The following is a 14,800-nucleotide window of genomic DNA, read 5'->3' on the forward strand; positions in this document are numbered from 1 at the left end:
GGATCCATTCCGTCCATGTGAAGATGATGAAGATATTCTTGGTCCAGAAGTACCATATCTAAGTGATATCGGTGCCCTTATGTATCTTACAAATTGTACAAGGCCCGATATATCTTTTGCAGTAAATTTATTGGCAAGATTTAGCACATATCCAACAAAAAGACATTGGAACGGAATTAAACATATATTCCGTTATCTACGACGAACGACAGACTTGGGACTTTTGTATTCAAAAGATGCTAATCCAAGTATAATTGGTTATGCCGATGCTGGATACTTATCTGATCCACACAAGGCACGTTCCCAAACTGGATATGTATTTACTCATGGAGGCACTGCAATTTCTTGGCGTTCACAGAAACAAACGCTCGTAACAACTTCATCAAATCATGCCGAGATTATTGCACTACATGAAGAAAGTCGTGAATGTGTGTGGTTAAAATCAATGACCCAACATATCCAAATCTCATGCGGATTATCATTTGACGAGAAGCCTGTGATACTATATGAAGATAATGCTGCATGTGTTGTTCAAATGAAAGAAAGATACATAAAAAGCGACAGAACTAAACATATTCCTCCTAAGTTCTTCGCATTCACCAAGGAGCTTGAGAAGAATAAATATATTGATGTTCCTCACATTCAATCAAGTGAAAACTCATCAAATCTCTTCACAAATGCACTTCATACGACAATATTCAGAAAAGACATATATAATATTGGGATGCGCAATCTACGAAATTTGTGAAGAATTGTTCGTGTCAACATGAGGGGGAGTTTACGTGACTACACTCTTTTTCCCTTACTATGGTTTTTATCCCAATGAGTTTTTCCTAGTAAGGTTTTTAACGAGCCAGTATAAAAACACGTAATGAAGACAATCATTATGATCATCATCACAAGGGGGAGTGTTGAAAAATAATATTTAAAATGTGTGTATTGAATATTTGAATGTTGAAAATAAGAGTTGTAAATATTAAAAATTAGTGTGTGATAATGTAGGTAATGATGAATTTATTTTTGGATTATTTGTAAAGATTTTCTATAAATAGATCTCTCATTTGTGAAGAAAATCACAATTGAGTTGAAAGAAAAATATTATAAAGTGTGCAGTTTGATAATTTTGAGAGTTTGAGATTTTTACTTTTTACTATAAATTTTTACTTTTTCACAACACATTATAATATATTAATTTATAAGTTATGTATTATTTAAGTAATCGAGTGGTTTTGTTGTTCAAATTTTGCATTTGTTTTTCAATTTTTGCATTTTATTATATTTATATATGAGCTAAGATAAACAGGTGATAAATATTATAAGTTATATATATATTTATGCAGTACATAATTAGGAAAATTCAATATTTATTCAAAATCAGACAAAGTTTGAAGATGTTCAAATGTGGTAACTTCCGTTATTAACTTCAAATATCCAAAATTTTAAATATTAAAAAAATAATTAAATATGTCTCGATATACAATCTAAAATTAAGAAACTAATGAGATACTATCAAATAAAAAACAGAACGATATGATATTACACAAAAGAAAACATATAAATACAGAAAAAATCTACCCATCATCCAAACAATGACATACAATCAAATACAAAACAAACAAGAAAACTGATCGATTAACATAAGATACTTAATAAAATACAGAGAATTCAGTTATCCAATGCAATTCGGTTCAATTTGCTAGATCTTGTTGCAGTACAGCATCATTTCATTGATGCATTGACAATAATTTCTATATCATCTTTTATGATTTTTTGTCCCACAGTTCTTAAATCCGTGTAATATGCTTCACCGCTAGCGAAGGAACGAGACATCAATGGCAAATCCATTGGTTGTATCTATACAAACCTACACAAGCATGTAAAAAAGTAGAAAAAAAATTCTTGGACTTGTACATCATTTGAAGGCCATCCCAAAGCAAAGGAGTAAAGGATGATACCTCGACGCCTTTCGGGTTGTTGTTACTGCTTCAATAGATTGTATGTGGAAGTTTCATTGATTGGCTCAAAGTGCCAGTTGCGATCTGCATTTGTTGGTTCCACTGGGGATACACGCAAGACTTGCTTATGGTATTCGTATAGTGTTTTTCTGTGACCGATGCTTATGTATGTGATCCCTGCACCTTCGATCAACCGATACATATGTGTCTGCAAGTAATAGTTTAGTGTAAGAAGCAAGGATATTGTTGCCAATCACAAGCAGTAACTAGACAGATGATAATTCCACGATAAAGGAAGGAGGCACATAGAATTACACATTAAACGAATCTGTGACAAAATATAAGAAATATATATACAAAGGAGTGAATCTGGTTTGTGTTGACAAGAACCAGCCATACATTGGGTATTGCTTTTAAAGAGTTGGAAAAACTATTCAAGTACGCTGCAGAAGATCCATAATTGGCTGACTTTACTACTCAAGAACACTTCACTCCTAGTGTCCAGATATTTCAGCAAATATGTTGATTTGGTAAGCATAATGTAAAGTTTGTCACAAAAAGAAATTATAGGGAAACAAAGGTATTAAATTTCAGTCACCTCGTTGGCTTCGTCTAAAGCACTAGTAGATTCATCCAAGAGAACCAAGAATGGCTTTGAAAGCAATAAACGTGCAAATGCTAGGCGTTGCTGCTCACCAAGAGAAAGAACACTAGACCATTCATATATGGAATCTAGATCAAATCGTGACAGTATGTAGCCAAGCCGAACATCGTGTAGAACTTGAATTATATCATCAGTAGCAGGCTTCTGAAGCCTTGGATCCATGTTTTGTGCCATCATTAGGAAAGGTAGTGAACCTGAAAAATAAATCTCTCAACAACTTTAGTTCTAAATAAGTGCACGTGCACCCATATCAGCCATAGTTTTTAGGCTTCAATGCATTTCCCAATTCATGTTCTTATCAACCTACTCAGTTAACGTGCGTTTAGAATGTCCTAGAGTGGTAAAAAAATAACAAAAATATTTCAAGATAATTACCAATTTTAAAACATTGTGAAATTGGTTAAGTTAGACGTCTAGCATTTCCTAGGACTTTCCTACATGGTCGACTGTTTGTGTATTTCATAATCAATGAAATTATCCGTAATTAATTGAAACATACAAAAGTTTGAAGTCCTCACAACATATAAACCTTTCATAGGTTAATGAGCGTTAAAACAGTTTCAGGCATGCATGGTGATACTCAGGGATGAGGTGGCATATATGAGATATCATACCAGTTGGTTTATCGTTGTCTGACATGGAAATTGAATCTTCAAACCAAGTAGGATAAAGCAATTGTTGACGAAGCGTTCCCAAAACCATATATGGTTTCTGAGGAAGGAAAAATACACCTCTAGAACGTTCATTTCTCTGTCTGTTTTCATGGCCCTTGGTCTTGTCCACTGAACTTACTTCAAGAGAAGTCAGGTTTGAAGAAAACTGTGACAGAGGATCTCCCTCATTTGTCTCATAAGTTGTGATAGTGCCCTTTCCAAAGCTCCAGAGACCAGCTACAGCTCTTAGTAATGAAGTTTTACCACTTCCGCTAGGTCCTGTAATCTGTTACTCAAGCCAAGCACCTTTAACCAATCCATTCTTTCACTTTCCCAACTCAGTTACAATCTTAATAATGAAATACAATTACTAACCAGCAAGTGGTTCCTCTCATAGACGTCCAAAGACAAATCCCTGATAAGTGTTGCTCCGCTTGGAGTCATTAGAGTTAAATGATTGATACTCAATAACTTTGAACTGTTGCCAAGGGGCACAGATCCATTAGAAATGCTACAGTCAGAAATAACGCATAATTCACGACAGATTTCTTCCAAGTTGTCAGCATCACTTCTAGTCTCTTTGCTGTTTAAAAGATCGTCGAATTCTCCTGAGATTTAAACTTTCTAAATTAAATCGCATTTTGGCATGCTGTTGGAAATTTACAACCATCGATAATGCTACAAAAGAAATGTAGCAGTATATGTGAAAGATCCATGAATCAAATTGCAAAAGCACAATTTTTTTTAAAAAAGGACAAGGATAGCATCAGCGATGACATTGTTCTGACATAGCCAATATAAACTATCGTACTCCATGCACATTCACCAAATAAAAAGGTGATTCTCACCATACTGTGTCTTCTATCAACAACATATGCATACCAAATTTAACGAGCTATCTAAATCCAAATGAGTGAAGCTGGTAAATAAATTGTGGCCATGATGGCTGACACAAAATTCTAAAACCGATTATCAACTAAGTTTCAAATTGTTTACTCATGAAGCATCACCTCAGCTCAACATAGAACTTCGACACATCAACAACACCAGGTGGTTTCCACACATCAGCATCTAATGAAATCAGAATTATGTGATAACAGTTGCTCTGACTTTAAGATATTCAAGAGACAATCTTAATACACTTTTCAAAGAGAATATATTGATGTACCTAGTCGCTCAATGACAGCAGAAAAGGCACTGAGAGCCTGAAATTGGTACACTATGAGGGAAAAATCTCCAAGAATGTGATTAAATGCAGATACAGACTGATTAATGACTCCAAATTCAATTTTTCCAGAGAAAAACATGGGTGCGACTACTGCTGCAGGAAGAATCTGGATCAGGTATCTGTAGCCATTGGTGAAGAACTCCAGATTTCTGGAAGATATCAATAATTGCTGTAAAGTTTTAAATGGAAAATTTTAAATATAATAAGATAAGCGACTTAAATGATATCAACTATCAACAGCTTTTTATAAAGGAATAATACTGATTTTGAAAGAATGGATGGAGATGAAAGAAATATCAATTTCACAGGTATTTCAAGGATCGTTGACGCATAATATTTGCACTTGCTTTTTCTAGACTCCCATTTTGAGTATCCCTTTCATTGTCCCTATATTCATCAAGACACTAACAGCAACCAGTGACAAAGCAAAGGCAGTACATCAACCAACCAATCAGGGAAACAATCAAGTCAATCAAAAGTTAATTAGAATTAGATTTACATAATTCTCTATTTCATGTTGCATTTCACAATTTCACAAATAACTGTGAAAGATTGATTCCACCCCCGTGTTTGAAATTTTATAAGATGAAAAGTGAAACAGTCAAGGTTCAAAATAGAAATGAAGTGGAAACAGCACAAATGGCTGGTCAGAAGGGTTAAAAGCTTGTACTGCAAAAGACAGTCTTATAACTTTCATACACTGAGATTTTCGAATGCACTTCTGAATCGCTGCATTAGAAGTTGCATCTCATTTTGTTCGCCGCCATAAAATGCAATGGATTCAGCATTTTCTCTAATGCGCACTAGTCCATAACGAAAATCTGCTTCTTTTTTCTCTTGCAAAAAGTTCAGATTCACCAGTCCCTGAAGGTAAAAAGTTCTCAATACTCGAAGATAAGTTGTTGCATACACTCGTTTATGATAAAAATATTATATTGCTCCAAGGAGTTTTTAAAGAAGCACATCTATGTATTTTAAAACTACGTGATGTTTAAGGTGAGACTTACCCTTCCAAGGACAATACTGATAGCTGTTCCTCCAAGTGAGTAACCCAGAAGAACGAGAAAAAGTGGTGGATAGATTCCATATAAGATATTACTAAAAGATATCAAGTCCACGGTAGCATTGAAGAGTGTCAAGGAAAATGCCAGAGCTGTTGCTGTGAAAGAACTTAAATCATCAACAATCCTCTGATCGGGGTTATCAATTATTGATTGAGATTGTATTTTGTAAAAAGTTCTATTCTTCAAATATCGATCCATGTAATAGATTGTCATCCAAGATCTCCATCTCAAAGAGTATCTTTTGCATAATCCCTCAAAACAAAAACCTGAAAATAAAATAATATGAGTAGGAATAACTCCTAAAATCAGCAGAAGCTAAGACAAAAATCAAAATGAAGAAAGGGAAAAAACATGAGGAAGCATTCTTTGAGCTCATATATAGTAACATTCTGAGTCTCCGACCATGTCCTGGATTTAAATGGAGCAAATAAAAGAAAATTCCAGGAAAAATTCTTAATTTTGTCATAAATAAAATTTAAAGTTAACACAATCAAGAATATTCTCTAATTCCTTTACTTTATCACTGAAAATCCTACCTAAGACATTCGGTGCTGTGTATGACATAAATCAATCAGAATATTATGAATTGAATACTTTCAATAGCATATATTTTTTTTTTTGATAAGAAACTATTATATTGCTAATAATAAGTGAAAGATTACATTACGAAGTGGATAAGCGATCCACGAAACAAAGACTAGGAAATGGAAATTAGACTAAGCTTAAGACTATCAATAATTCATCATGAAATAAAACACCGATCCCTAACAAGATCTGAAAATAGTAGATGTTTAAACGCCGGAGTCGCTACTGTCCATCTTGCCACCCTGATCTTAACTGTTTCCCACAGATTCTCTGAAAGCTCTTCTATGTCGTTGAATAGTCTGTTGTTGCGTTCCAGCCATATCGACCAAAATAAGCAATGAATAATGATGCATCAGAAATGTTTTAGGCCTTTTCCTTGGTAGCTATGTTCCATAAGGTACATATCTCTTGAGTTTAGAGGAAAGGTCCATTCAAATCCCAAGTGTTGCATGACCTTGATCCATATACTTCTCGTGTAAGAGCATTGAACCAATATGTGATCCTGATTTTCCTCGTTTTTTTTGCACAATACGCACCACTGCGGACATAAAGTGTAATTTGGATTCCTTATCTGCACTTTGTCGCTCGTTTGCAATTTTCCCAACGCAACTATCCACGAGAACACTTTCACCTTTTGTGGGATTGACACTTTCCAAATTTGATCGATGAAAGGGAAGGTTGAATTGGAACTATTGTTGAAAAAAGAGGAGTATAAAGAATCAACAGAGAAAAGACCCGAAGAATCCCCTAACCAAACCCTAATGTCCCTAACCCCCACACTCAAAAAATCTGAATGCAACTCCCCAGATAGAGATGTGAACTCTTCCAATTCAGCATCATTCAACCCTCTTCTAAAACGCACTTCCCACTGAACTGAAGAAAGACCTTGACTAACGGTAACCGAGTAAAAAAAATTAACTGGTTTGTTCTTAGACTCAGAAAGAAGATAAAGAAGAGGAAAACACTCTTTAAAAGGACACAAACCCACTCATCTATCCTCCCAAAACCTCAAAATATTCCCGCCCTTAAGAACCGAGCCAATCAAGTGCCAACAAAGAGAATGAGTCCGAGAGATATACTTCCACGGGCTTCTAAACGTCAAACTTCTTGCCTCTCTTAAATCCCATCCGTTACCTTGGACCCCGTAAATACTGCCCACAACTCGTTTCCACAAAGGACTTTCCTCGACCGCGCATCTCCACCACCACTTTCCGAGTAACGCTTTATTCCTTAGAAGTATGTTACCTAAGCCTAGGCCACCTTGCTGTTTCGGTTTGCAAACTTGATTCCAGTTAATAACGTGACAGTGCGAGTCCCCATCAGGTCCATCCCATAAGAAATTCCTCATCAGTTTTTCCATAAGCATCGCCACTCGATTTGGGACCTTGAATAAAGACATAAAATATGTAGGTAAAGCACTTAAAACCGACTGAATCAAAGTTAAACGACCACCTCTTGAAAGGAAACCCTTCTTCCAACATGCCAACTTAGTGGACATCTTGGAAATTACAGGTATCCAAAATTCCAATGGAGTTGGATTTCCTCCTAAAGGTACTCCGAGGTATCTGATAGGCCATTTTTCTGTCTTGCATCCAATTGTCCTAGCCGCACCCTCAACTATATCATCCGAATGGTTCAAGCCAAGCAAAGAACTCTTCTCGAAATTTATCCTCAACCCAGATTTTGAGCAAAACAGTTTGAGGATTTCTACGACTGCCTTCACATGTTGCTCGGATTGGACGAGGAAGAGAGTGTCGTCCGCAAATTGAATATGTGAAACTTGTACTTTGTTTCTCCCAACCTCGAGTCCTCTAACAGTGCCTGTAAATTTAGCTTGATCAACCATTCTCCCTAATCCATCAATCACTAAATTAAATAGGAATGGGGATAAAGGATCCCCTTGTCTGAGACCCCTCTCCCCTTTGAACTTCCCTCTCGGTCTCCCATTAATGAATATGGAATATGAAACATTCGAAACGCAACCCTTAATCCATTTCCTCCAACTAGCTCCAAAGCCCTTCTTTTCCAGCACGAAATATAAGAAACTCCAATCCACATTATCGTAAGCTTTTTCAAAGTCAACTTTCAAGATCCAACCGTTCTTCATTTTCCTTCTATACTCCTCAACGACTTCGTTAGCTATGAGGCAACAATCTGTTATCTGTCTACCGTCAATGAAAGCACATTGATTTTCCGCCACTGTTTTGCTCAACACCTCTTTCAATCTGTTAGCTAGAACTTTAGCCAAAATCTTGTACAAACTGGTTATTAGACTGATCGGTCTGAAGTCTTTGATTTTCATTGCCTCTTGTTTTTTTGGAATGAGACACATGTATGTTTCGTTGGTAATCCCGTTTACGATGCCATCTCTGAAAAATTCATCAAAAACATAAAATAGATCATCCCTAATCGTATCCCAACATTTTTGAAAGAAAGCTAGACTGAAACCATCCGGTCCCGGGGCCTTGTTTCCATCACACTGAAACAGTGCACGTCTAATCTCTTCCTCGGAAAAAGGCTCTTCCAGTTTCGATGCTTCCTCGGAATTTAAGGGCATCCATTCCAGTCCCTCTAAGCCCGATCCATCTCCCTCTGATTTTCTGAACAATCTTTTATAATAATCAATGATGGCCTTCTCAATCTCTGTTTCATATGTAAGTAGTGACCCATCATCCAACTCGATCTTTTCTATCAATGCTTTATTTCTTCTATTTTTCAGCAATGAATGGAAGAACTTGGAATTTTGATCCCCATCAGTCAGCCATTTAACATTTGCTTTTTGACTTTCCATCTGCAATTTCCGTATAGTTAATAATTCCAACTCGCTTCTTGCATCCCTACGTTGCTCCTTTAATTCACTTGACCAAATACCTGCTTCCTCCTTCTCATCTAATTGGGAGACCTTGAATTGTAACTCTTTTATTTTGATATTAACATCACCGAAGAATTCCTTGTTCCAAACTGAGACATTTTTTTTTGTTTCTTTTAGTTTCCTCATAAATTTGTAACCTGCCCATCCCTGAAAATTCCCAACATTCCACCACGATGCCAGGGACTGATGAAAATTTTTGTGTGACAACCATACGTTCTCAAATCGGAAAGGTGAAGGTCCCCATTTGAGCCTCTTTGTGTCCAATACGATGGGGTGATGATCAGAAGTAATTCTTGGAAGCACTAACTGTCTGAACGTTGGGAATATAGCCAACCACCCCTCAGATAACAGGAACCTGTCTAATCTGCTACAAATTGGATTATCTCTGAAATTGGACCAAGTGTACTTCGCATTCAATAAAGGGGGATCGTGAAGACACAACTCCTCAATGAGAGCATTGAAGCATCGCATGCTTGTTGTGAGTGATTTGCTATTCAACTTTTCATCCAAATTTCGAACCACGTTAAAATCGCCTCCTACACACCACCTAACTCCGCAAATTGAATTCAAACCTGCTAATTCCTCCAAAATAACTCTCTATGCCGCGGATTACATGGCCCATAAACAGCGAAGAACCACCATGATATATCATCATGGCGCCTGATTTGAATTGATACCGAGTAATTCCCAATCAAATTATCACAAACCTCAACCACTCGAGGATCCCACAACACTATGATGCCACCCGATCGCCCATCCGCGGGTAAACACACCCAATCAACAAATCTAGACTTCCAAAGACTTGAAACAAATCGCCGATCAACTGTAATACTCTTGGTTTCTAAGAAAACTGCAATGTCTGGGTTTTCCTTTCGAATTAACAGTCTTACTAAATCCCTTCTACGAGATGACCCTCCCCCTCTAATGTTCCATGAACAAATCTTCATAACAGACGACTGGGACCCTTCGAAGCCGATCCTTTCTCATAGTTGACTCCGCTCTGCAACCTAACTAGCTCTCTGCTAAGCTTACCCGTAGATTTGATCACTTCCTTTTCACTTGTTAAAATAGTGCATTCTTTCTGTGAAGATATTTGTGCCCTTCTTCCTTCTGCTTCTTCAACCCTTTGTTGAGTATCTCTCTCGGACCCCAAATTGTCAGGAATAATTGATTGACCCCCTCCTAAAAACCCACTAGACTGACCCAAAGCAATAAAAGACGCGGGGAAAAAAGAATGAAGAGAAAAAGGAAGCTTGGAATTTGAAGAAGGTAAACAAGAAAGTACCTTACCCCCAAGAGGTTCAGTGTTACCTTGAATCGAAGGTTGGTTGTCAAACTGCTTTTCCTCTTCTACCTGAAACAGCTTTTGTAAATCCATATCTACTGCTTCATGATTTGTCTGCAACTCTGATTGAGAGGAGAAGATGCTGCCCGATTCTGTGGATGCAAACCCTTATTGCCATTGGTCATCTTCCGGTTGTTGTAAATCAAGGTCATCTGTGTCGTCTCGCACTCTCTTGTCTTGGTCAAGTCCTCTAGTTCGTTAACAAAAACTGACTCCCCTACCTTAACTTCCCCAGTAATCAAGAGGAATGAATTGTTGAAGCTTGATGAGTCCTTCTGCCCAACTGGATTAGAAGGTGAAAGATGTTCGTCGACTTGCTTAGAAAGATCCTTTTCCTCCCCATTTCCATTGGATAATGAATGGATAGGAGAGCTAGTAAAATCCTCGAATTTTTTTGGTGAGATCCGCTGCAATATTTTATCCACCTTTCTATCCTTAGGATTGGCTGACTTCACTGAAGATTCAGTAAGCTTGTCCGCTGCTCTGCTTGTAAGCCCTTTGTCCTCCCCCTCGTTCCGAAATGCACAGAGTTGGTTCTCCAATTTCCGTCTTGTCTCGGCAGATGTTATTATTTTCCCCGCCATCCAATATCCTTTTCCCGTTGATCAGAGCTTGAGCATAAGTCTGTTTACCGTAAAGCTCGTAAGCCTTACGGTCGAAAGTGTCAACGCTGATAGTAAGATCCTTGGTAAACCCGTTGATTTTTAACAGAACTCGATTGGAAATAAAGCCATCTCTTTTTCCTTTGACCTTAATCTTCGCAGCAGCTAAGTCCCGAAGGAGACCTGTGTCTTTGCTGATCTCCATAAGGCCCCCACATTGCTCCCCTATTTCCTTGAAAACGTCGAATGTCCATAAATGCCAAGGTAGCCCTGCAATCTTGATCCAGCTGTTACAGCAACTGAGAACCGATTCTTTTGCAATGGTTTCAGAACTCCACTTCTCGAAATCTAAAGCCACTCCACCATCGAAGAAACCTCTTTTTAGATGAGTAAAGTGCTCCCGTTCCTTCTGATGAGCAGGCCACCAAACCGCTTTGTTTGCTTGGAAAGGATGAATTTCGATCCTCCTCTTAACATCATTACCTAAAACCCTCGCAACCTGATCCCAAGACACGTTCACCCTTCCTCTAGTGATTATAATAGCCTCGTTCCAATTTGTCTCTGATGACTTACAGTATGTGGCGTCCTTGTCCTTAGACGAATCTTGCTGAAGGGCCCGATCTCCGACCTTAACTTTCTTCTGATTCCTTGAAATAGATATAGGCTCATTACTTTGCTTAACATACTTGTGACCCACCGTCAATTGTCTCCCTGATAGTAATTTAATGAGAATATCTGAGATCCTATTCCATCCTTGAAGCTTAAGTCCACTGGGTATGATTATGTTCTGTTTCTTCCCCTGATTGCTAAGTCTAGAAATCTCCAGGAACCATCCTCTTTTGTTGACAAATCTGTGGACTACGATCGTTGCATTGCAGCCCCTGAAACGGTAGAAGTCCGTGCAGGAATGAGGGTTACGAATGAAGTTTCTGATTTTTAAACTGATCCAACAAGCCTCGCTTCTATCCAAGTCTAGGAAGTAAGTCGCATTCCTAGTTCTTTCAGTCCAACGAACCGAGCCTCCTCTGTTTGCCCATTTAACCGAGAACCACTTAAACTCGATCTTAACCCCTTCGTCTCTATTATTAGGCAAAAGCACTGAAGACGGAAGCCCACTGGCCCTAGCTTGCATCGCGATAGATCCGAAGAAAACCGTCCGGTGGCCGGATAAACGACGCCGGCGACGACGAACGGTTGCGATCAGAGGAGTGGAATATTAAGCTGCATTACTGAAGATGAAGGGTCATCGTTGTTGAAGGAATTCTGGAGGTAGAGAGCATTTTTGAAAAATTCTCTCACTTCAAGCTCCTTAATAAAAGTCTTAGGATGAATAACTGAATTTGGAGCATCTAAGATGTGAAGTGTTTTTTACTAAAGCTTCAATAGCATATAAGATGTAAAGAAAATTTGACATGCAACAGTATTCCTTTGGGAGCCTGAAACAATAAAATAAGGCCCATACATCCCCTGCGTTGATATATTCCTAAATAGGTAAATGAACACCACTAAACAATTCACAGGAATTATACAGTCTGTAATGGAGCTGCTTTATGACACATTTCAATTCAAGTAACAACATTCTGAAATTAGATCATCCTCAAGGTAGTGACCAAACAAAATGATGGCAAGTAATAATTTGGAAATGTTTATTTTCTATCAATTGAGAAAACATATCTATTTGAAGTTCGATGGTCTAAAATGCTTTATATTATTAGCATGTTAAAAGTATTATATAGGCACTGGTTGGTAAAAGTGTAATTTTATAGGTTTTGGTAATTTTTTTTAGAATCTAGTGCTTTGTTAAAAAATTTCAAATAAGGTGTTGAAATCATTTTCACATTAGTAATTCGGCCTGTAGCTTCAAATTTCCAACAATTTATCAAATGTGTTAAGTATTTATATGTTGGCTAAATGTTAAATAGAAGCAGATTGTTTGATGTAGATCGACAGATAAAAATTGCTTTCTAGCTGGACCAATGACTTGATGAAAATTACCTTACCACTAGGTAAGACAGAAGATTTTCATCACCTTACCACTAGGTAAGACAGAAGATTTTTCCATAATTGGTGTAATGTTAAATATTGGTGATTATCTGATTTCTTTGTGATAGTGAATCAATCGACCCGTGAGTATTTCAAAGTCACTCAATGATTATCACTCAAATTGTTAGCACTCATTGTCATGATTGCCATTTGATGCATTTACTAAATTTGAAATGTTGAGTCTTGATCCTTGCTATTGTAGCCATGCGTTGGATTGAGGTGACTGTTATGATGCTATAGCCATGTCCATGGAGTAGATGATGGCTAACTGGCAACACTGGGACAATGATCTTGAGTTGTGAGGATCAAGCGCATGCAACAGCATCTCTGGGCCTCTGGCTAGATGCAAGAATGGATCTTTTTGCATACTTTTCAATAGCACAAGGGTTTGTAGGCTATTTTCTAACACAAAGATCTGGTATCCTCAATATTAACACAAGGGGTTTCAGCATAATTTAATTATCACGAGGGCTCTAAATGCATTTTAGACAGAAAAAGATTCAAGCAATATCGATTCAGATTGGATATTAGGCATCAATCATCATATTCATGGTACAAGCAATGAAGGCATTTCACATCCTGTAAAGAATGCAGAGAAGACTAACACGAGAAATACCTAAGAAAATGGAGCAATGTGCTCACCGGAATTCCAATAGCAAAAGCAGCCAAGTAATACATCAGTTGCTTGGTAAACTGTTCTTGGTCTTTGTCTTCAATCACAAGAGAACACGCCAGAGAAGTCACCCTCGTTAGTAAATCAAACAGCTGCAAAGATAGTACAATAACATGAAAAGAACAAGGGAGAAATCGTACTAGCAAGGGCATTATAGAAGTCACGGCCAAGAAAGTTGAAACCAACACTGATACCCGTCGTCCCCAAAGTAAGTGCAAAAACGCCTGCAAGCCGCCACCGAGCGTGGACCCTATCATCGGAAAACCAATAAGGTGCAGCCACTTCCCAAAACCTCTTCAGTCGGAGTTGGACATTTGGGGCCTTCCTCCGCGCATTCTCCTATACTCAAAACAAAACCAAAACATTCTTTTAAAACAAGCCAGCAAATTTGAAGGCATTGTCATATGTCAACATCGTGAGCCGTACTTGGATAATTGAATCATGAACAAACAACCTGATCAGATTCCGGTGAAGCAGAGGAAAAATCACTAACAAAAACTGGAAACAGAGAGGGACCCGATTTTTTCCTCCGAGTAGCACTGGAAAATGAACGATTAGGAACCAATCTGAACCGACAAAATTTGTGATACTTGATTTTCCCGCTGATTTGAATAGCTGTGGTCCTTCTTGAAAAAGCTTGAGGAGTGTGGAATTTCTGTGGCGAAAGGTACACTGTTGATTCCAGTTCTATCATTTCGCTAGATGTCACGAGCATCCAACTCCAATTCATTGGGCTTGCTCTACAGCTCTGGCCGCCATTGATGCCACTGAATCACTCCGCTGAGCGGTGGTGCTCAGCTGAATTGGGTTGGAATTTTTCCAATGTAAAAAATATATTATCCGCATATGGCGGCTCATCATATGCCACGTCATTTTGAGAATTTTGTAAATAATACAAAAAAAATAATTTACAACATATCAAATATTTAAAAATAAAAGTTGAATATGGAAAAATTGAAACTCATCCGAATAAATAAATACATTTGATAGTATTTTTTTAAAAAAAATGGAATTTCTAAATGTTACCAAACTATTTAACATGTTTAAGATTATGTTTGAATATACACTTTTTTTTTACAAAAATTTGTTTGAGACGGTCTCACGGGTCTTATTTTA

General features: G+C 37.6%; 1 protein-coding gene across 1 annotated transcript; it reads right to left on the reverse strand.

Annotated features, from left to right (window-relative positions):
- Positions 1–1,735: 1,735 nt before the first annotated feature.
- LOC142548979 (ABC transporter D family member 2, chloroplastic-like) lies at positions 1,736–14,519 on the reverse strand. Its single transcript, XM_075657671.1, is given in 11 exon segments — positions 1,736–2,163; positions 2,554–2,813; positions 3,234–3,558; positions 3,648–3,880; positions 4,441–4,669; positions 5,200–5,364; positions 5,508–5,797; positions 5,800–5,830; positions 13,654–13,721; positions 13,825–14,023; positions 14,139–14,519. Coding segments are annotated over 11 exon segments (2,262 nt in total). The 5' UTR covers positions 14,415–14,519; the 3' UTR covers positions 1,736–1,977.
- Between the last annotated feature and the right edge of the window lie 281 nt (positions 14,520–14,800).

The sequence above is a fragment of the Primulina tabacum genome, chromosome 6 (assembly GCF_025594145.1).
Source record: "Primulina tabacum isolate GXHZ01 chromosome 6, ASM2559414v2, whole genome shotgun sequence".
In the NCBI taxonomy this organism is placed as follows: domain Eukaryota; kingdom Viridiplantae; phylum Streptophyta; class Magnoliopsida; order Lamiales; family Gesneriaceae; genus Primulina; species Primulina tabacum.